The following is a 21,842-nucleotide window of genomic DNA, read 5'->3' as shown; positions in this document are numbered from 1 at the left end:
AAGGGGGGAAGTGAGTTGTTTTTCAAACTCAGACATTTCAGAGCTTTAAGTGGGCTCCTCTTAGAGCCACAGTTTTGGCTGAAGTACAGTAGTTCCTGTAGGAATTCTTGCAAAGTAGCTCAACTTAACTTAACTGACTGAAAAAAAAAAGAAGATTCTTTTCAGGAAGCTTGAAAAAATAATAGACGCTTTTAGATAAATAACCACCTTAAAAAGCAAACACTATTTTCTTTCAGCTCCTTTCTGAAAGGGCAGTGTGGAGTGGAAGAGGGGAGCTCATCTACACTATGTCTCTGTCTCACTCAAACATACAAACACAGTCACACATAAACACACACACACACACACACACACACACACACACACACACACACACACACACACACACAGTTGGCTGTTGTTGGCTGTGAGTGGGGTGCTGTGAGGAGAGTGGGGCTCAGTGTGACCAGGCAGAGGCCAGTCTTGCAGGAAGGCAGGCAGTGGAGAGAGTGTTGAGCCGCAGAGACGTGCCCGGGGTGGATAAACCATGCTCGCTAAGTGGGAGAAAGACTCTGCCCAGGACACAAGATGAAGGTGGAGAGGAAGACCTCCTCTACAGGCGACAGTTTCACTGACATTCCGGTGCTACTGACGCTCTGTGGCCTCCTCCTCCTCCTCCTCTTCACAGGTAAGTCCAAAGATTTGTTGGGCTATCCAGAGATTAGAGGATGAATAATTTCCGGGAGACTGCTACTGTATGTTTCAGATGATGATCAAACAAGTGAGTTTTTCTTCCATTGTGAAATTCTGGCAGTTAATTAACAAGCAAAGAGAAAAAAAAAAGTAAGATCTTTTTCAATTACTGTCTTATTTTACAGTCTTTGGTTTACTCTCTTTGTGTCACTTAAAAAGCAGATCAAAACCTAAATCCCATGTCTTTTAGAAGTGAAGCTAATCCAGGTTAAGTTAGTCGAAGATGTTTTTTCTTGTCCTTGTGTTCCAGCACAATGGATCCGCTCATGGGTGGTGCTCTATATTGGTTCCCCATCAAATGCTCAAAGGAGCCTGGAGTGGCTATTGTAGATGTGCAAGGAGGGGATGTGTAGGTTAAGTGTGACGATATCAAGTTTTGTGGAGAGCTGTTGAAGAGGGCAGGGCCTGCTCTTTGTGTGTGGGAAGTTTCAGGCGAGTTCATGTCAGTGTAAAAGTGATGTCAAAAGTTTACCATGTGGTGATTTTGGTTTTAAAACGGTGTGATTTGATTTCATGGCCGTACCAAGGTTCCAGTTTACCCACCCGGGCCAGTTTTGGTAGAATCACTGAATCCTGTGTCTATCTCCAACTTCACCAGTGACAAAGAGTTCCTCTCTGTCTCTCCCTCTCTAACCCTCTCTCACTCTTTTCAGTGGAGGAAACTAGTTCCAACAATCATGCCCTTTGTCTTATTGCCTTGGAAACCCCTGTCAGGCGGACCAAATGGTTACCACGGCAATGAGGCGATGCCCTGCTAACTGCCTCACTGCAAAGAATAGTGAACAGTGCAGAGTCCCTCTCTCCCTCTCCCTCTCCCTCTCGCTCCTGGGTCAATTTTTCGATCACTGAGGCCTAACAGTAGGATGCCCCTCACAGGCCTGCAGCCAGTGTTTAGACCTCCATGTGTCCAGCTACAGCAGAGTTATAGGAACCTCCACTGTGAACATAATAGCTTTGCTGTGTTTGGTTTCCAAGACAGGGCTCCTATATAAAGGATGAAATGCGGCTCACACTGTAAAACCTTATCCTTGTGTCCCTGTGGGAGACGGAAGATAATTGGGGAGCACAAATCAAAATTAGTCATTACTTGTTCACCATGAGGGGTCAGATTTGTGATCAAGACATGACTAGGCGTCGTGGGCCAGGGTAAAAGCAAAGCAACGTGTATGCATGCAAGTTTGTTTGTATGCATAGTATAAGCTGACTAAGCTGGCTGTTTTAAGGCAGACATGCACAGAATTTCTATTCATTAAGTCTGCAACCGAAAAAGAATGAAAGCCCTGTCTCACAGTATCAAAATGAAGTTGAGCTTCTTTATAAGTAAAAGGAGCCTAAATTGTATTAAATGTTTAATTGCTGGCATTAAAAATTAGTACATCATTTACATTGATGTGTAATGTAAAATAAAATCAATTGTTTCAATCAAATCATTCAAAGCCAGTGAGATGTAATGTAAAATTATTGCACAAAAAGCAATACTTAGTAAATATATCACGGTGTCTCATATCTTGGCACAAAGTTTTCAGGGGTGATGGAAAAAGAACTAGAAAAGCAGTGTTGGCATAATTTCAGTTACTAATGTGCTACTAGTGTTGGGAAAGGCAGCCTCTGCACATTTACATCAAATGTAGATATGCTAATTCATTAGTAGATACTTGGTGTGCAGAGTTTTTCTTTTTTTTTTCAGTGTTTGATGTTTAAGACTCAGTGGCATCTTGGCATTATGTTTGTGACAATCTTGTCAGAAAATGATCAGTAAAGTAAATTACCAAATAAGAATAAAATGACATTTTTGTTTAGTTTTTTTCTTTTTTACTTTCTACAATCTTAAGAATTTTGCATTATAGGTGCATCAACATCTAAGATGCATTTTAATGCTTTTGGTCATTTGATTATTTAAAATAATTAAACCAGCATGTTGTGGAGTTCAAAGTCTAACAGCGTGATGCATCTCTGGGGCTCATTATACAGTTTTTTTTTTTCAAATTTCAGATAAAACTTTAATCAAATCAAATAAATGAAGAATTGTGACAAGTCCAGTATTTTCAAACACAATTCAATATCTTAGATGCAGTGGTGGGAAAAACAAAAAATCTCATGAACAGACAGAAAAATGACAGTCATGTATTTACACTGTAGCTGTGTAAATGTGCTTTGTTCTTTTTTACCTCTGGTGTACAGGGCTTTTGCATCCACGCCACTTCACTGCTCTGACTTTTCCTTTCTGTTTGTAGTGGTCGTAGTAATTAGTGTAGCAGTAATTAGTGTGTTTTTGCATAAGTCCTCTGTTGTTTCAGTGTGTGTGAATAGTTAATTCCTCTGATCTCTGCTCACTGGCGGAGCATCAAAGGAAACATAGTGACTGTCCCCAAACAACTGCCATGCTATCCTTGTATTCCTCTCCGTCTGCTCCTCAGTTTGAGACTTCACCACTGTCTCTTTGCCTTTCATCCAGGTGAGGTGTCAGCGGTGAATGTGACCAGCCAAACCCAGGTGGTGAGGGGCACAGTGGGCAAAGAGGCCCTGTTGTCAGTCAGCTACTCCAGCAGCAGCTCCGACAAGCCCGTGATTAAGTGGCAGGTAAAGAGGAACAAAGAGAAACCTATCACAGTGGTGCAGTCCATTGGAACAGAAATCATAGGGAACCTGAGGCCAGAGTACCGCAACCGTATCCTGGTGTTTGAGAATGGATCGCTGCTGCTTCACAACCTGAAGCTGTCAGACGAAGGGGCGTACGAAGTGGAGATCTCCATCACAGATGACAGCTTCACTGGAGAGCACTACATTGAGCTGACTGTGGATGGTATGGAGAATTACCCTCTGGTTTCTCTCATGTTTCAGAATATATGAGCAGTCAGAGCAGGACACTGAGGAGGAGTTATGAGCTAATACAAAATCAATACAAGTTGAATATACATGATATTGCCCAAGAGTACTGTAATACTGAAGTTTACTTTTTCAGAGCGCGATACAGAGTGATTCACAGTGTTGGTGGTGTTCTTTTTAAGACACCAAACAGGATTCCACTTATCAGCTGTTCTTATATATCCAGAGGGCAACCACCCTCTCGTATCTGTGAATTTCAATCTCAAGCCCCCTGTGCCTTTGCCCTGTCATCCTCCAGTTCCTGTGTCCAAACCTTATATCCAGATGATGGCTTCGTCTGTCCTGGAGTACAGTGAGTACTTCAACCTGCACTGTTCCCACGATAACGGCACAAAGCCCATCTACAGTTGGCTGAAGGGAGGCAAGGTGCTGACCAATGACTCACGCCTGCTGCTTTCACATGACCAAAAGGTGCTGACCATCTCACGCGTTCTTATGTCAGACGATGACATTTACACCTGCACAGTGGAGAACCCCATCAGCAGCATGAAGAGCATACCTGTCCGGCTCACTGTCTACAGTAGGTGGAATGTTACACCGGTAGGATCTCAAGTTATACAAGCTTACATTAAGGAAGAATAGATAATGGTATAATAACGTCAGATGGGTTACCAGCCGAGGTGGAAGAAGTACAGTAGATGTTTAACTTGAGTAAATGTAGCACTACCACAGTGTAAAAATACTCCAATTGTGCTTTAAGTATCAATAGTACTCATTGGGCAGAATGACCTTTGTCAATGTTATATATATATATGTTGTTATATATTATAATTTTGGATTAACTGCATTGTGTTATTTATAAAAATGCATTCAGTCAGATAAATGTGGAAAAGAGTAAAGTTTAAATACTTAAGTGCAAGTACCTCAAAATTGCACTTGAGTACAGTACTTAAGTGAATAATTACATTCCACTAATGGTTTCTAGTTTAAAATAATTCCTCCAACAATACCAAGCAATCTGGTTTTGAAAGACTCTACTTAGGAAAACTGAATATATTTGATCTCATTGTTCAACAACCTTCCATTTTCAGTGGCTAGCTGAAGCAATTATCATCTCATGCTGACCCATACACAAGCATGCCTGCCGCTCTAACAATGTTGTTTACAACAAGTGCAAATCCAGGCAGAGAGTGCAGCAGAGTTGGCTCAGAGCGGCTGTTACCAGGCGCCACTATAGAGCCACATGTCAGGCTGAGAGAGAGGGAGAGGCAGTCTAATCCAATGAATGGACAGTTATTTATGAGGAGGGAGCAGAAAAAGAAGGCAGGTGGGGGGAACGCTGTGCCTCAGTGGACTTCAGTAATCCTGACTTCATTATTGCTGTACTCTGATGTGCTGCATGAAGAGACAGCTACAGACCCTCGAACTGCTCTCTGTTCCCTCAGCATGGGTAGCAGCACGGCACAAAGTCTCAAAGTGACTACCCTAATGTGCTACTTCACTGCACTGTATTCATGCCAGCACACTCAAAAGACTTGGCAAGCAGTTGGGGAAAAAAATCAAATCTTCTGCATGCTCCATATCCTGGCCATGTTTCATTATAAGCTCATGGTCTGTGAGAAAAAAAACTAGGAAAAAACTATTTATTGCCTTGAAGACACAACTTCATCTAATCCTGCAAACGTTGCATTAATTGTCCTGCTGTTATTGACACAAATCTTTTCTTTCTTTCTTTCTTTCTTTATATCTTTCTTTCTTTCTTTCTTTGTGTTCACGTCTACCTCTCTGTATGACTCTGTTTCAGGACGGAGCTCGCTATACATCATCCTGTCCACTGGGGGCATATTCCTCCTAATCACCTTGGTGACAGTCTGTGCCTGTTGGAAGCCTTCAAAGTGAGAGCTATTTTCTTCTTTTCCCCTCTTCCCTCTCTCTCTCTCTCTCTCTCTCTCTCTCTCTCTCTCTATCTCCCTCTGTGTCTCTCATTGGCTTTGATATTGCACTTGAGGATGTGACTAGAATCTCAAGTAGCTCAACAGTGTCACCATTCTCTACTAGTCTGGACATCTAGTGGAAAATGATTGAACAACCTGTAACTTGTATTACCCCCAGTTTTGGAAGAAGGTTTGTATGTGTTCCAAGAGTTTTTTTTTTCTTGCTGTAGAAAGAAGCATCGACCTGTCCCCCAAAGAGCTCCCATCTATGTAGAGCAGAGCGAGAATGGCCATGATGGTGAGCAGCAGTTACAGTGGCTCCTATGATGTGTCAAACAACACTTTGTTATATTTTTTATTATATTGTAATTAACCATTGACACATGTCACAAAACATCCAGAATTATTTTACATGAATTTAACCATAGTCAACAGAATACCAACCATTTCTAAAATGAATACTGTATATTTATTTGCAGTTGACGTTGTACCCAAACCCACGACACTCGGTCGAAGGAGTCCCATGCCTCTTTATGTTCTGAATGAAGATGTAAGTCACTCTTTTTTTTCCCCAGAACCCCATTTGGCATTTATAATAGCCATTAACAGCTTTATAACAATGAAACAAGACTACAGTCTACAGCCATGCTAGCAGCTCTGTAGCTGTGCTTCGTGCTGAGAGCTAACATCAGCATAAAATGATCACAATGATAATGCTAACATTCTGATGTTAATGTTTAGCATCTTAGTTTTGCATGTTAGCATCTAACAACATTTGCTATCTAGCACTAAACGCAAAGTACAGCTGATGCTGATGAGAAAGCAGTGGCTCATAAGTAAGTATACTTATCAACTATAGTATTGCAAAAATAAATAAATAAATAGGTTTTGACCTGATGAGGCTGTTAAAGGAAAAGTACAAGTGCAATCACCAAAGTTGTTACAGTTCATACTAAAGGTGACATAAACGTTCTTAGCAAATTTCATGGTGAACCACCCAGTGGTTGTCAAGAAATGTCAGTCAAGACCACAAATGTGAGCCTAATGGTGTCGCTACAGGAGAAGTCAGGGGATCACTAAAGTTTATTAGGCTTTATCCTAATGTCTGAGAAAAAAACAACAACTTTTGTGCTAATCCATACAATACTTATCAAAATATGCCCTTAAAAGCCAAAAATGTTAACACCAGACCAACACTGCCATCCATAGAGCCATGCAGCAATAATAGAATCAGAGATAAAACATCACAGATGGTGATCGTAACTACATCTTTTCCTATTTCAGGAGACTCTGGAGCGTTTGGAAGAATGTTCTGGCAATGCTGTCAGCCAATCAGAAATGAGTATCCCTGCTACCTATGCTCCAATCCTTCCCCCCACCTCCAACAGAACTGAGCAGCCCATCTGGACTGCTCCACGCAGATACACCCGCAGCCCCTCTCCACTGGCACAACCCATCCCACAGCCCCATCTAGGTCCTCCCCTACGCCCTGTCCGCTCACCTGCTCACTCCCCGGGTTCATCTCCACGCAGTTTCAGCCCAATAAGAAAGGTCCGTCCTCCAGTGGGCATCCCAGCCAGCCACCTGCCTGTAGAGGCAGAGCATCCAGATCCCAGCGACCAGACACACTGTCCATCGCAACAGTGACGACTGCACGTTCCTGGGATGTATGCTTTCATTCTGTGATATGTAAAGTACTTGTATAGTTTATTGGTCTTTTGTTGCATCCTGAGGATAACGAGAAAAAAGGATCGGATGCACTAGGATAAGAGATGAGTTCCCTTTAACCTAACTCCTTATTTTCATGTTCCATTATTTATGGCTATGCACAATAAGTCTGTAGTTTTTTGATGATATCCTGTGACATGAAAAAATGATATCCTGTTCACCAACATGTAGAATATCATATATATGAAGCTGAAACAGTAAAGAATTTCCAGCTCTGGTATATATTTTGCTTCTTGTTGCATTTTAAATTTTACTTTGAACTTTTGATAAGTGCCTGTGCATGTGTAAGTTAATTGTTTTTAGGGTTGTTTTGTTTTGTTTTGTTTTGTTTTGTTTTGTTTTGTTTTGTTTTGTTTTGTTTTGTTTTGTTTTGGAAGAATTAAACCACAAACTGTATTCTTATTAGGTCATTGTATAACCTAAGGTAATAAAACAATTTCAATAGTTTGTATGTTGTTATCGCTTTTCTACATATTTTATGTATTTTCTATTTGTACCTGTTTTTGACTTCGACAGTAATATTATATTGTTATCATTGTTATGCACACCATTCAACAAAGTCATGATGCCACAAACCGTCCTTTTACATCTTACCTTTTTTTCCTTGAATGTGAGTGTAATTCCTGTCCAGCCCATTAGGTGTCACCCACACATTTCCTTTACATATTGTATTTCAATGTACACTTTTCAGAGATAGATTTACTTGCTGTGTAGCTGTTGACATATGACATTTTTGAGTATATTGTGTTATGTTCGATGCTTTTGAAATGCCTCTTACTCTTCAATTACTTGACATTAGAAGGTCAGTGAAGATCAAGCTGTGCTCAAACGACAAAAAAAAAAATCCAAATATAGAAAATATGATCAAGCCAAGAGGAGGCTGTTATGTGCACTCAAAGAGTTCATATTTACAGTCACTTCTGAATTACTACAAGCCATTCAATTCAATCATGTATCCTCCAAATGATTTTCTATCAATAGACTCTTCTTGATTGATTATTGACAAATCGTATCTGAAAACATATGGCAATTGTATTTAGTACAATAGTACAGTAACAATTCCTTATGTTGGGTTTATAGCATGCTCTTTTTACCCACTGCACAAAACCACTGACGGACAGCATGGAATAAAAAAGACCAAAAAGATCAAAGATTAAAGGACGTGCTGCGCCGTATTCAGTTGTTCAGTTGAGGTACAAGGTTGTGAGAGAGTGTAATCCATGCAAACGCACACACACAAAGTGGCCTAGTTCACCACTATTATCAGGATAATGTGTTCCCTTCAGGCGACCAGCTGGGCATCTTTTGTCATGAAAATCTGCATGATTTTATTAATTGCTTTTATCCTGAAATGTATCTTCCGTTACCGAAGGTGTTATGAGTCTTGTGGTTACATAAGCAAATCAGATCCGCCTGTTTTGATCTGGGCTTTGTGGTCTTTGTTCTATTTGAACCACCATTTATTCCTTGGCACACAGTCTCATGAATACACATACAGCATCATGGATACACATAAGTAAGCAAGCACACAGACATGTGCATAATCACTTGTGGCTTGCAGTAAGTGGAAAATGAAATGTCCTGAGATAATGAGAGCGGGCCTTTCTTAATGAGCTTGGACATTGCTTTTTATCTATTTTGATCTCACATCCTGGCTTTTAGTCTTACAGTCTTTCTCATCATGTTCCACCTCTCCTCCAGCGTGGCAGAGGAGCCCTGGAAGCCCAGGCAGTAATTAGACTCTGGGGATCATCATCACATCTGTGTGCATACGGTATGTGTGTTTGTGTCCGTGTGTCTGCACAGTGTAATGAGTGTGAGGGGAGTAGGTGTCCTAAGAGTTGAATAGAGATGATGTATGACGCTCTCAATCTCGAATTAATTACCTCCTCCTCGTGCCTGGTCGAGCATTCTCACTAATGCCCTTGTTCACACCAGCCTGTTGATGTGAGATTCCCAGTAGAGGAGGGTGACTTTATTATTGGAAAGCTCTCATCTTTGCTTTTTTTTTTTGTGTCTGTGATGACCCTCTCCATCTGTGTACCTGTTGCTTCCTGTTTATGCCTGCTTCCTTTGCAGGTACTGGAGGTGGGTGTGGCAAAGGGTTGTCAGTACCTTTGCTCATCAGCAGACGTGGCACACCTGGGCCCTGTGCGCTAGTGCTTTTAAAACCATGTCGGAGCTCAGTTCTGGTTCTCTCTCCTCCCTGAGGCAGCCGTTTGGTTTGTGTTGTTTCTGTTGCTGCACCGTACAACATTGCCTTCACACACTTCTTCACTCATGCGCTCACTTACACTGCTGATCTTATAGATTATACATGCCATTGTTAGTTTAAATTCTTCTCCTAGATTTATTGTCTGTTTTTTTTTTTTTTTTTTAAATTTGTTCATCGGCTCGTCTGTGTGCATCTCCCTCTTTTGTCATGGCTGTGCGGCCTGGTTTGTGACATGTCTAAGCCAGGACCTGTCACTCATCCATAATAGGTAATTCCCTGGTAGAGCTCGGCCTTTTGTGTTAATGTAGGTCAATAAAACAAAGAAGAAGAGAGGAGTTTCTGTAGCCAATGTCCTACTAGATCGCTGTGGCAGATGGAAGTTACTTGACGTCTTCTCTGATTCTTAGTCTTTATTGAAAACCCTGTTACATTTTTCCTGAAATTCTGATAACATATAACACTGAATATTTCCTTAGTGTTATATGTTATTTACTATATTTATATTTTCAATCTGTCTTGTTACAATTCCACCACTGCTACTTCTGTCTGTACATTTATGTTACAGAGGCAAATAGATATAGATATTATAATATAGATATTTGGCAGATATAGTTACTGGTTACTTTTCAGATTAAAATTTTATAAAAAAAATAAAATAAAAAAAAATTCTAAATTAAAAAAACTGTATTAAAGATTAAACCAGTGGTTTTCAACATTTTTTGCTTGTTACACTTTACAAAAGAAATCGGTGTCTAGTTTAGGGCTCTTCATCATGTTTCAGATGAGTTACACCAAAGAGATGTCTCCCAACTATATTTCTAAAATTGTTTTATTTGATTAACTGTTCAAGCCCTAAAAAGGTGAAATATTACAATATTTTCCAAAATAATTTAATATTTAAGAAATAAACAAACATCAGCAGTTAAAACTAGCTCCACCTCAACCAGCTGCAGCAGTAAAATGCTTCTTACACAGCGATGCTTCAGTATTAATGATTTAATATTGTAAATATAATAATTTATCCGTAACAGGGACCATTTTTCTGCAAATTGAATACTTTTTCTGTAGAACTAGTACAGGACTTTCAACAGTAAATAGTATTGGTACTTTTTGTAAAGTAAAGGATCTGAGTGTGTATTCCATCTATGCTGTTGCAGAAGAGTGACACCTGTTCTATTGCTCTTCCTGAAGTTTCTCCTTTTTTCCCCCTGAAGGATTTTTGTGAAGCTTTTCTTCTCCAAACTGAGGGTCTAAAGACGGAGGTTGCTGTGTGTTGCACACATTGTAAAGCCCAATGAGACAAATTTGCGTTTTTGGGCTCGAAACATGGAATTGATCTGGTATGAAATACATCTAGACTTTAGCTCTTTAACAATGTCTAAAATATATTACTTCATGTTATTAGAATATGTGTTTTGACATATATTTGTTACATAATCGTCCTTGCTCAATTATAAATTGATGCTAAAATAAAATGCACTCTGAAATCTCCTCAAGAGCTCTGCTGAACCAATCTGACCAAACCATCTGCTAGACCTGTTCTCAATAATGAAGTGGATGAGGGGATTGAGGAGGGTAACACACACACATACACACGCAGATACATACATAGAAAACAACCACAAATGCATATCAAATGAACATAACGCACTTCCACACATGTACGTACAAATGCAGCACTCATGCAGATTACTGGCTGACAGGAAGAAGAAAGCCACTTGAAATTAGGGCCCCCCTTGGTCAGAAGTGGAGTCTCCCTGATAAGATATAATTTTCCATGTATTGTTGAGTGCTCTAATCAATGTTTTGTTTGTGCACTGTGTGCCTTTTAGGCCAATAATAATTGCTGTTTTCAACAGAGCACAGATACAATATAAGTCTCTGGCCAGGTTTCAATCAGATAGGTGTTTAGTAAACAAGTTATGTTCAGTGCATGATAAAGCCATAACACTTGAATGTGTTTGTCCTGCGAGATCAGTGTATGTAGATAAGACGTCTGTGAGCAGCACAGGTAAAAGCCCTGCACCACTTAAGATGTTAGGGTTGCTTTTTTTCCCATAGCAACAGTCCCCTGGCAACCAGTAAGAGTGCCAGTTATATTCGTAGTACTCCATACCCCTCTGGCTCCCTCACACATACCCTTCCTCACTTTCTCTATCACCCACAGCCTCTCTCTCTCTGCCCCATCATTTTCCCTCTGAGTATGTGTGTTTGAGTCTGAGTGAGTCTGCATGTGAGTCAGCTGCATCCTCAGCACCTGGGACGTTACTTCCATTCTCCACAGGGGAAGCTGCATCGCTGACACTGTAAGTTTAACAGATGTGCTGCTGCTTTTAGATTCATTTGTGTGATTATTTTTAACTGTACTATATGTATCATGTAAATGTATCATTATGTTTTATTGAAAGTGGATCTTTTACTATTTGATTGCATCATGTAGTTGTGGATTATGGAAAATAAATAAAAATTTAAATGGCCAGTTTATTTATCATGTTTTATACATGAGTTTGCATTTTCCCTGGTAATATTTTACATTTTTACCCCTGTTTTTTTTTGTTTGTTTGTTTTTTCCACTTTTTTCTTAGCTGGTGCAAAAACATGAGTATTATGTAATTTCATTTTGCCTCATTTGCAGTTGTTTTCTTATTTTCTTATGTCACGTTCTATTTTCCAACATTACACTTAACCGTGTCTGGATGAATGTACTGAAAAAATGTCTTCTCCTCTTATTTGTTTACATAGCGTTGTTCACTTGGTTGACGGCTCTTCAGGTTTGTCAGTCAGGGCTCCAAGCCAGAATCTCTGCGGGTGTCTAAGAGAGGAGAGGGAGGTCAACATGGGCTCGAGCTCCTCCTCCTATGCCCCCAAAACCATTTACCTGGATGTGGATGGGAAGGTGCAAAAGGTAGGTCCAGTTCCAGCAGAAATGTTTGAATTCTTAAGTCTTTTTTATTGTTTATATTGTTAAAATTATGTTCAACGTGAGATGTCTGAAATAGCTAGTTTGACCAAAAAGTTAACCAGTTTTTCCAGAAACTGTTTCACAATTAAAAGTGCTAGGAAATATGAATTCATTAAGATTTTAATATACAGGAGATATACAGAATATACAATATACACCTTGTAACATCCAGAGTCAATAATGTGGCTATGAATATGTTATCTGTATTCTGTAACACTCATCGTAAAACACATAAACAGTACAGATGTTTGAAACACTTTGACTATTTCTTATATTAATCACATCTGTGTTTGCACATGGAGTATGTGTCAACTTGTTGATAAAATCACAATTAAAACTCTTGAAATCCAAGTTACATGGGTTGTTTATGGGTGAAAAAAAAAAATCAAAAATATGTTAGAAGTTGTCACTGTTGAAACTCATCCAATAAATCTAAATTCTTTTTTTCTATTTCAAGACATGAATCAAAATTTGATAAAAAGTTGATTAAAAAAAAAGGAAAAGACACCTTGAACTCCTTTAACTATGGCAATTAAATCATTCAATTCTTGACGCATAGCAAGTATTCCCCTGTGGAATAAACTCACCTATGGAGGAGTTAAAATTAGACGGTGATGCAGAGCAGTTTGACTTACAGGTGTTACTGACAGAACCAAACACCTGTTGTTAGCAGCTTTACTAACCGGAATTCATTTCTGCTGTCTCACAGCTCTGGGGCATGAGTGAAATCGTGGCTATACATCTATATATTTCCTTCGGCTTATGTTTATGTCTATTCAAGCAACTAATTAGAAATACGGAAAAGAAAAAATGTGGAACACAAATTGAAGTATAACATATCACTTATTTCAGCTTTTTAATCATAATGACAACAGGGCGACAGTTTAGTGATCATTGCAATAGTCGTGACAAATGGTTTCAGGCTCGGGTTTTATGTTTCAGCATTCCAGACATACTGAAATACAGATAAATGAAACACTTGTCGATCTGGTGAATGTGGAGTACTTCAAGTAGAGAGCTGGCAATGACACATGTCTGTTCAAGAGCCCCAAGCCCACGGCCTGAGGCTGAATGTTTGTCTGCTACACCTGCTCGCTTTTAGATGTAAGATCACAGTTTTGTTTTTTTTTTGCCCAGGGTGTATTTGCCCACTCTTTGCTATAAACCCTCCGTAGACAGATTTGTTTTGTACACTGCATACAAGTCGCGCAGTGTGCTTGTGAGTCGTGTAAACTGGACTGATTTGTTTTCGCATGACAGGCGTGGATAATGTTGCTATCTTCAAGAGCTCCATGAACTCTCACACTCCAGCTGTCCTTTTCTTTCCCTCTTTGGTCCCTCTGCCGTGTTAACCTTATTCAGCCATAAAAGAAATCAACCCTTACTTTACACCCCCATGTGACTCGGTTGTCTAAAAAACACATGAAATCTGATAACCGTCCTTCCCTGTCAGAACACGGGGACCTTATATCAAAACAGCAGCTGTTTGTGTGCAGGTGTGCCTTTGGAGACCATATAGACACAGACTGCACTGTGTTGGACTTATGGGCAACAGAGGAGGTTTTCTCAATAACCATGAGACAAGATAGTGATTAATACCACTACTATGTGATATTATCCCCCTCCCCAAAAAAACAATTAATTCAACCTTCATCATTTCCATCACATGTAGCTACAGTATATAAATCAAAACAAAACGGGAACCATGCTTGCACCTGATTTAATGAATTAAAAGAGCTGCGTGTGTCTCACAGGTGGTGTTCAGTCGGCACTGCAGTCCATGTGACATCAAGGAGCTTCTGTGTTCCTCATCGAACATTCCCAGGTTTGTCTGTGAAGATTCTCAGTCATCCAGGTCACGCATATCCGAGAAGGGTTGAATCAAGGGCAACCACTGCACAAAAATATACAACAGAGAAAGACTCGCATGCAGTCATAGTGCACCATGATGGATAGAGATATAAAAACACGTTGAGAAGCTCCACATGGTAAAGCCGAGACTGACAAACAAGGAGCACTTGTGAGCAAAAAATTAAACAGACAAACTCCATTAGTCGTGCACATCAGAACAGGCAATGATTCATGCAAGATATAGTTGTCATCCGCTTTTATTGAGAGAGATAAACTTTTTATACGCCGCTCTAGGGCATTTTGATTTAATTATCTCTGGTGACTGCCTTCCTAAAATACAATATGATGCACATTATTACGTGTGTAACAATAAAATAAAATAAAAAAACACATCAATAAGAAGATAATTTCTGTTTCATATATAATATCATATCAAACAAAGTCTTGCTCCATGGAAGAAAAGCCCAAATAACTTTATTTTCAAAAACCTTTATCGTTCAAGAAATAGTGTAAAAGGTTAAGAGGAGGGATTACAACTCAAGGGATTCTACTTTTCTCACTTTTACTCTCATCTTCTCACAACAGGAACACTGCCATCATGATGGTGGACCCAGAGGGTGCCTTGGTCTCCATAGATCCCACCATGCCCACCAACTCTCCAAGGTAACACACCTGCACTATCATATTGTATTTGTATAGAAATCACATCATCTTTTTCCAAATTGCTGCCCCTTTCCAGAGGCCTTTTTTTTTTTTCTTTTTTTGCAAACAATCGTTATCAAGTGAGATTGAGATTTCACCATGGAAACAGTAGCTGAAAAAACAGTCTCACCATAAGTCTATTTAGTAGATGTTAAGGAGCTTTCAATCTTATCTACAGATCAGTCGCTCAATGGACTGTGTGGCGAGATTGTTTGGTCAACTCTTTATAAGGGTTTGAAAAATTCAAAGGATCTGACTTAGTTAAAAAATATCACTGTAGAAACATTCATACGTTGATGTTGGTAATTAGGAATAATAATTGCACATCTGATTTCCTCACAGCTCTTTGTACAAAGTTGTCCCTCTGTCTACGGGCCAACTTGGAGGTAAGCTGTACGTGTTAGTAAAGTAATGATTAGTTTGAATACCTAATTACTTGATAACGGGAGTGCTGTTCACAATGATTTACCAGAATTGTATTTATGTCTGCAGAGAAGGAGGACATGTTTCAGAACGTGTTATCACAGGTGGCTGAGCAGTTCAGCAGGTAACACCTCTGTTGTTTATGTTATGTTATGGCTGAAGCCTGCCCTCCCCCGCCCTAACACATATTTCACACACATAGCTGGCACTGGTGCATTTCACTGGTAAAAACCTGCCACAACCCATGGAGGCAAGTTGAATTCGACAACAACTTCTTTCAACTTTGAGCTTTATTTTGCAGGTCCCATTCCAGTTTTATTTTGTCATTATAAGCAGTGAACCGTGTGAAGTAGGCATACATGTCATTCCCTTATGATTTGCTATTCTCTCCCAGAGCCTTTCGCATCAATGAGTTGAAGACTGAGGTCACCAACAGGCTAGCCATGCTGGAGAAGAGAGTGGAATGTGAGTTGTACATTTAAAACGATGTATCTTAAAGGACCTTACAGGATATCCTATTCTAAAGCACCATAACCAGTGATATGAATGCAAAATAAAATCATTCTGGCAGAAACATATTATGTGTCATTTTGTTTCAGTGGAGGGCTTGAAAGTGGTGGAGATTGAGAAGTGTAAAAACGATCTGAAGAAGCTACGCGATGAGATGACTTCAAGAGGCGGTGGCAGGTGAAACGAAGTTAAACACAAGACCTCTACATTATGTTCAATTACCACATTCATTTCAAAAATACTGTCAAAATTAAACAAAGTCCCTTAAACCTTTTATCTTCCGACCGCAGAGTAAACTGTCCGTGCAAATACAACTTCTCAGACGACGGGAAGAAGGTCACTCCTAGACGAGATGTCCCCAATTACCCCAAGGTATGTCCCCTTTGACAGATCCCTTTAGATCACTATTAGACAAAACTAACTTCTGATTATCTAAAGCTTCTTTTGATGTTCTGATGATTTTTTTTATTTCTTATCTGGCATATACAGTACACATTGTCTCAGGAGACTGTTGAGGCGCTGAAGAAGCCAACATTTGATGTCTGGCACTGGGAACACAATGAGGTTTGTGGATATCGCCACTCAACTCCATCAGCCGTTTCCATAGCGTGTTCTCCAAGGCACTGATATCTGACTTTCTTTTTTCTTTCTTTGTTGTTGCAGATGCTGAGCTGTCTCGAGTACATGTACCATGACTTGGGGCTAGTGAAGGAATTCAACATGAACCCCATCACACTCAAACGCTGGCTGGTAAAGTTAGAACAATAAAGGACACATTATACACTGTAATGCACATGGTCCAGATTTAAAGACAGAGCTTTTCAATAAAAAGCAGTGGTGTTGCTGAGAGGAGTATCAATGTTCTGACATAGATTACAAAATGATTATCAAAGGTTACGATGGTTAGAAATGCTTTTGATTTAATATTCAGCAGCGAACGCACACTGAATGAATAAATCTCTGTCTTCTAGTTGGCGATTCAGGAGAACTACCGTAACAACCCCTTCCACAACTTCCGTCACTGCTTCTGCGTTAGCCAGATGATGTATGGCATGATTCACCTCTGCAACCTACAGGTAAACTGCGTGTTTGTCAGTACGGTGTATGTTCATGTGTGTCAAGGACATCATTCAAGTGAACAGAAGTTAAAGAAGTTCTGAATGTCTGAACTGAATTTCTTACAAGTCATTTTTTTCTTTTTTAATATAGAATCATCCGTCTTTAAAATGCTCACTAATGAACTCCCAGGATGAACATTTTTGCATTTTCTGATTATACTGTTCCTTTGCACCGTTGTCCAGGAGAAGCTGACTCTCACTGATATGGGCATTTTAATGACAGCTGCAGTGTGTCATGACCTGGACCACCCCGGCTACAACAACACGTAAGACTCACTATCCTATCTGTAGGGGTGTTGACAGATAGACCAGTGCAGATGCCCATTGACCCCTCACCATGTTTTGACATCCTCCCCACAACACCGTTGTCAATGAACTGTGAAACTAGTTCAGCATGGAGAGAGTTCTGGTATGAAAACACCCTGATTCAGATTATCATGTTGTTCTTGGTCGGAGATTCAGGCAGGCGAGGCAAGGACCTCTCTTATCAGGGCAACTTCATGTGGAAAATACCATCAATCCATCATTCATCATCTGTCATCCATCTATCAGGTACCAAATCAATGCCCGCACAGAGCTGGCAGTGCGCTACAATGACATATCTCCGCTGGAGAACCATCACTGTGCTGTGGCCTTCCAGATCCTTTCTCTTCCTGAGTGCAATATCTTTGCAAATGTGGATCCTGAGGCATTCAAACAGATCCGACAGGTGAAATGTGCAGTTAATGCCCTAATTACTGAGCAGCGTAGCGCTTGAGTAAAGACAGAGGTATCCTTAGGGATCTCTTCGTGACAATTAATCTGAAGACTATTGTGATTTCATGAATAAAAATGTACACATATGTCGTGCAAACCTCTCATACAAAGCTTTGATGTTACATTTTTCAGGCTATTATCACCCTCATTCTGGCCACCGACATGGCCAGACACGGAGAGATACTCGACTCCTTCAAGCAAAAAGTGGACAACTTTGACTTCACCAATGAAGAGCATGTGACATGTGTATGTACACATTATGTCTTACAAGATCACATTGCATCTCCACCTGACATCAGCTGTTTACTTGTCTGTACATACAAGATCTGACCTCAAAACAAGCTGGCCTTTATTTGTTGTGTGTGCTGTAATCAACTGGAATGGGATACTGGATAGTAAACTGGATAGTATTAGTGTAACTGGGAAAGTGTCAAAGAAATACAGTAGATGCTGTATGACAGACCTACTACACTATTCACCACAATAATGAATAGGCTTCTTTGTCCTCAGCTTGTGTATGTATTGTACATGTATATGTTTGTGTTTTCAGCTGAAGATGGTTTTGATCAAGTGCTGTGATATTTCCAACGAGGTTAGGCCAACTGAGGTCGCTGAGCCATGGGTGGACTGTCTATTGGAGGAGTACTTCATGCAGGTGACCCCCAACCAAAGCCTTCACTTTTACCCCTATATACAAGATCTAATGTCGTCAGCTTGAAGAAAGGGCTCAGCACTCTGGATCAAATGACAATATTTCCACTTTCCGCTTTCCAGAGTGACAGGGAGAAGTCTGAGGGTCTCCCAGTGGCTCCCTTCATGGACAGAGACAAAGTCACCAAACCCACTGCTCAAATTGGATTCATCAAGTTTGTTCTCATCCCAATGTTTGAAACTGTCATGAAGGTAGAAGTGTTTATGGATTTGTGCCTATTTCAGCAAACTGTCATTGATTAACAGATAATGTTCACACTGTGATGTTTTCCCAACAGCTTTTCCCTCAGATTGAGGAGATCATGGTTCAACCTTTGAGAGACTCTCGTGACCACTACGAGGAGCTGAAACAGATTGACGATGCCATGACAGAGGTAGAACCTATTCTTTCTTTCTTTCTTTCTTTCTTTTTCTTTCTTTCTATCTATCTATCTATCTATCTATCTATCTATCTATCTATCTATCTATCTATCTATCTATCTATCTGTGGGTGGGGTGACTACAGCACACAGCCAGTTAGCTTAGCTTAGCATAAAGACTGGAGAGAGGGGAAACAGTTAGCCAGGCTTTGTCGAAAGGTAACAAAATCATCATCATTAATTAACATTTGTTTTTTCACATGTAATCTTTACAAAAAACTAAGTTTAGAAATTACAGTTTGGTTTTTTGCGGGCGGGTTTTGTGCCTGACTATTTCTTGGCTCCAGCCAGTTGCAGGCTAGTCAGGTAAATTCAATTTTATTCATTTTCTATTATTGATTACTGGTCCCAGTCAAGAAATAGTCCTGTAGATAGCCCCCCTGTAAAACTACATGTTGATATCAGTGACTTTGCTTTAAGCTTGTGCTTTTGAATTTTGAAATGTAATGCTATAAGCACCATAAACAATGAAGGAAATAGGTTTTGAATGCAATTCTTCCTTTTTGGATCTGGTAAAATGATCACAATGTCAGAATATTATTGTTATTTTGATATTTTTTGTGTCAATCATACAGCAAAAAAGAGTGAATGTCATATTTTGACCTCAGGGGATGTAGTGAAAAAGGCTGGGAATAAGAGTGGTTTGACTCTGCACACACATGCAGCAAACAAAGATAGAAAGGACTCTTCATTACTGTCGCAAACATGCCTGACCTGTGAAAACATTTAAAGGGAGACCAGAATGTAAGGGGTTAAAACAATGGCGGCAATACATGCTTCCTGCAGTGAGAAGAAGGTAAACAAATCCAAGTTGACTCACACACTGTCATTTAAGCTTTTTACTTGGAGTGTTCTGCAATTTGTTTCACATGGGTGGGGTCTCAATCACACACACACAAACACACACACACGCACACGCACACACACACACACAAACATGGACGCATCAAACCACTTGCTAACATAAAGGTGTGTCTTTTGTTCAATGAGGCACAGAAGAAAAAAACTGAAAATATGTCATTAGGCGGGAAGAAGAAGTAAGCTCTGCAGTGAGTGAGTGCAGTGGTATCTGTGTAAGTAAAAGTAACTGACTCCTTGGTTGTGCTTTTTTTCTTCTTTTTTTTAGTGTTAGTGTCACGAGTGCTCTCTGTCTCTGCCTCTCTCTGGCCTCTCCACAGCAACTCTCCTCTGCGCTGAACTCTTTCTACCAAAAGTCAGACCTTTAGGAATGTGCAGCACTTTCATTACTTTGGATTCTCTTTATATCAGTAAGCTCACAAAAAGGAAAACCAACGGGGTGATCCCGTTTAGCCGGCTCACGCAAAATTGGTTCAGAAAGTCTTGGCAAGTAGGTAGCTCCTGTTTGTATAGAGCATCAACGGCCTGCAAAGAAAAGTAAAGAAAGACAGAAGAAATAAATAAAGAAATCTCATGAAAATTATTAAAGTTAATGTTCAAAAAGTTGAGTTTTCAATTAAAAAATAGTGTGATTTTTGATACTCTGCCCCCTTTTGATTTCTGCAATGTCATGTCAGAATATGACACAAAGTGGTGAAAATGTTGCTCATTTGTTTCCCTCTTAAACACCATGTTTCCTTTTTTTTTTTTTTTTACAGTGGCAAGATACAACACTTTCTGCTCATGAATTGAAACTCTAACCTTGTTTCTGTCATTTTACATTGAACTTTTCCACAGAAATAAAATGAAGTCACCACTAGAGTCAGAGTAAGTCTTGACTTTCCACAGAGGGAGGTCAATCCTCACTCACAGCTCTATGGCGACTTCAATCAAAGACCTTTTTTTTTTTTTTTTTTTTCTATGAACACTGAGGTGGATGGTTTGTGCTGATCTAGGCACAGCTCTCTGTCAATGACCTTGTTGTTTCAAACTAGATTTAGTTTCAGCTTTCGTCCTTCAGCTGTGTCTCTCTGCCTGACTCCAGCTCTTATTTTATTGCAGGGGTCTTCTTTTGTGTTCAGATTCAGGAAAGACTTTAATAAAACATGAGTGAAGCCTCGGTGAAGACGTTCTGCGCTGCGCTCTGAAGACGACAGATGGAGCAGGAGGGAGAGAGTAAAGAGACAGACAGCTTGGCTACATACTGAACTAAACTTAGGCATTAAGGTGGCATATCTTGAACTTTGACTTAGACTTTTGCACTGGATGTAACAGAGAGGGACCTGCTGACCTCTCTGCATATTTATGGTGTTTATGTTGTTCTCTATTTTTTTTTTTATTTTAATGTAATAGCACCTCAAGAGTTTGAAGGACCAGTTTCTCAAAAAAAACAAAACAACTTAAAACCTTATTTTGAGATTGATTACTGTGCATTTAAAACAAATATACAATGGCTGCAGAATTGGCCTCATGGACCAAAGGTTCAGGAAAATGTTTTCACCAAACAATAAATGATGATATCTTTTTCCACTAGACAAATAAAATGCACCAAAGTGGGATGTTTTCACCTCAGTGTAGCAATAAAATTGTGATTGACATGGTGCATTCTGTGTTTTCCAAAGAATAATGCAGCTTTGCACCTTTACTTTTTTTTTTTTTTTGTTCACGCACAATGAGCAGTTCATTAATCACAGCTCTAGATGTATTCTCTTTGCGTTCAACAGTTTTAATAAAATAAAGCCACGTAGGGGCTCATATTGTTCAAGGTGTTACACAATTTGTCCTGTAAAAAAGTTTTCATCTCACAATACATGTAAACTGTGCTTTCTATGTCTGTTCCTCTGTCACACCCTCTGAGTCCTTATATATAAAGGTTAGACAACGCACATGCCAGAGTGTCGTCTATCTAAAAAAAAGGATAACTGCGTGTCCACAGTGAGTCGAGTCACATTGTGTAATACAATACAAATTATAATACAAATACTAAAACATATTAGCATAAAAGTATCTCTATGTGACATTAATCATGAAAGTTCCTTCCTGACCAGAAAAAAGTAG

General features: G+C 39.7%; 2 protein-coding genes across 2 annotated transcripts; both read left to right on the top strand.

The window, feature by feature from the left end:
* The first annotated feature begins 460 nt into the window (after positions 1–460).
* On the top strand, positions 461–7,517 carry LOC111228065 (hepatocyte cell adhesion molecule-like). Its single transcript, XM_022753848.1, has 7 exons — positions 461–667; positions 3,188–3,535; positions 3,857–4,138; positions 5,363–5,453; positions 5,723–5,790; positions 5,972–6,042; positions 6,777–7,517. Exons 1-7 carry the CDS (start codon positions 568–570, stop codon positions 7,137–7,139), a joined length of 1,323 nt encoding a protein of 440 aa, XP_022609569.1. The 5' UTR covers positions 461–567; the 3' UTR covers positions 7,140–7,517.
* A 4,754-nt stretch (positions 7,518–12,271) lies between these two features.
* Positions 12,272–19,928, top strand: LOC111228054 (high affinity cGMP-specific 3',5'-cyclic phosphodiesterase 9A-like). The gene is made up of 18 exons (XM_022753837.1): positions 12,272–12,340; positions 14,152–14,222; positions 14,834–14,911; positions 15,293–15,336; positions 15,443–15,497; positions 15,768–15,838; positions 15,973–16,060; positions 16,174–16,255; positions 16,373–16,447; positions 16,547–16,633; positions 16,855–16,959; positions 17,185–17,267; positions 17,554–17,710; positions 17,890–18,003; positions 18,308–18,412; positions 18,532–18,660; positions 18,747–18,842; positions 19,878–19,928. Exons 1-18 carry the CDS (start codon positions 12,272–12,274, stop codon positions 19,926–19,928), a joined length of 1,560 nt encoding a protein of 519 aa, XP_022609558.1.
* The last annotated feature ends 1,914 nt before the right edge of the window (positions 19,929–21,842 follow it).

Source organism: Seriola dumerili, unplaced genomic scaffold (genome assembly GCF_002260705.1).
Source record: "Seriola dumerili isolate Sdu_G_001 unplaced genomic scaffold, Sdu_1.0 BDQW01000199.1, whole genome shotgun sequence".
NCBI lineage: Eukaryota > Metazoa > Chordata > Actinopteri > Carangiformes > Carangidae > Seriola > Seriola dumerili.
Note: the sequence above shows the minus strand (reverse complement) of the source record. Positions and strands in the feature narration are given on the sequence as shown.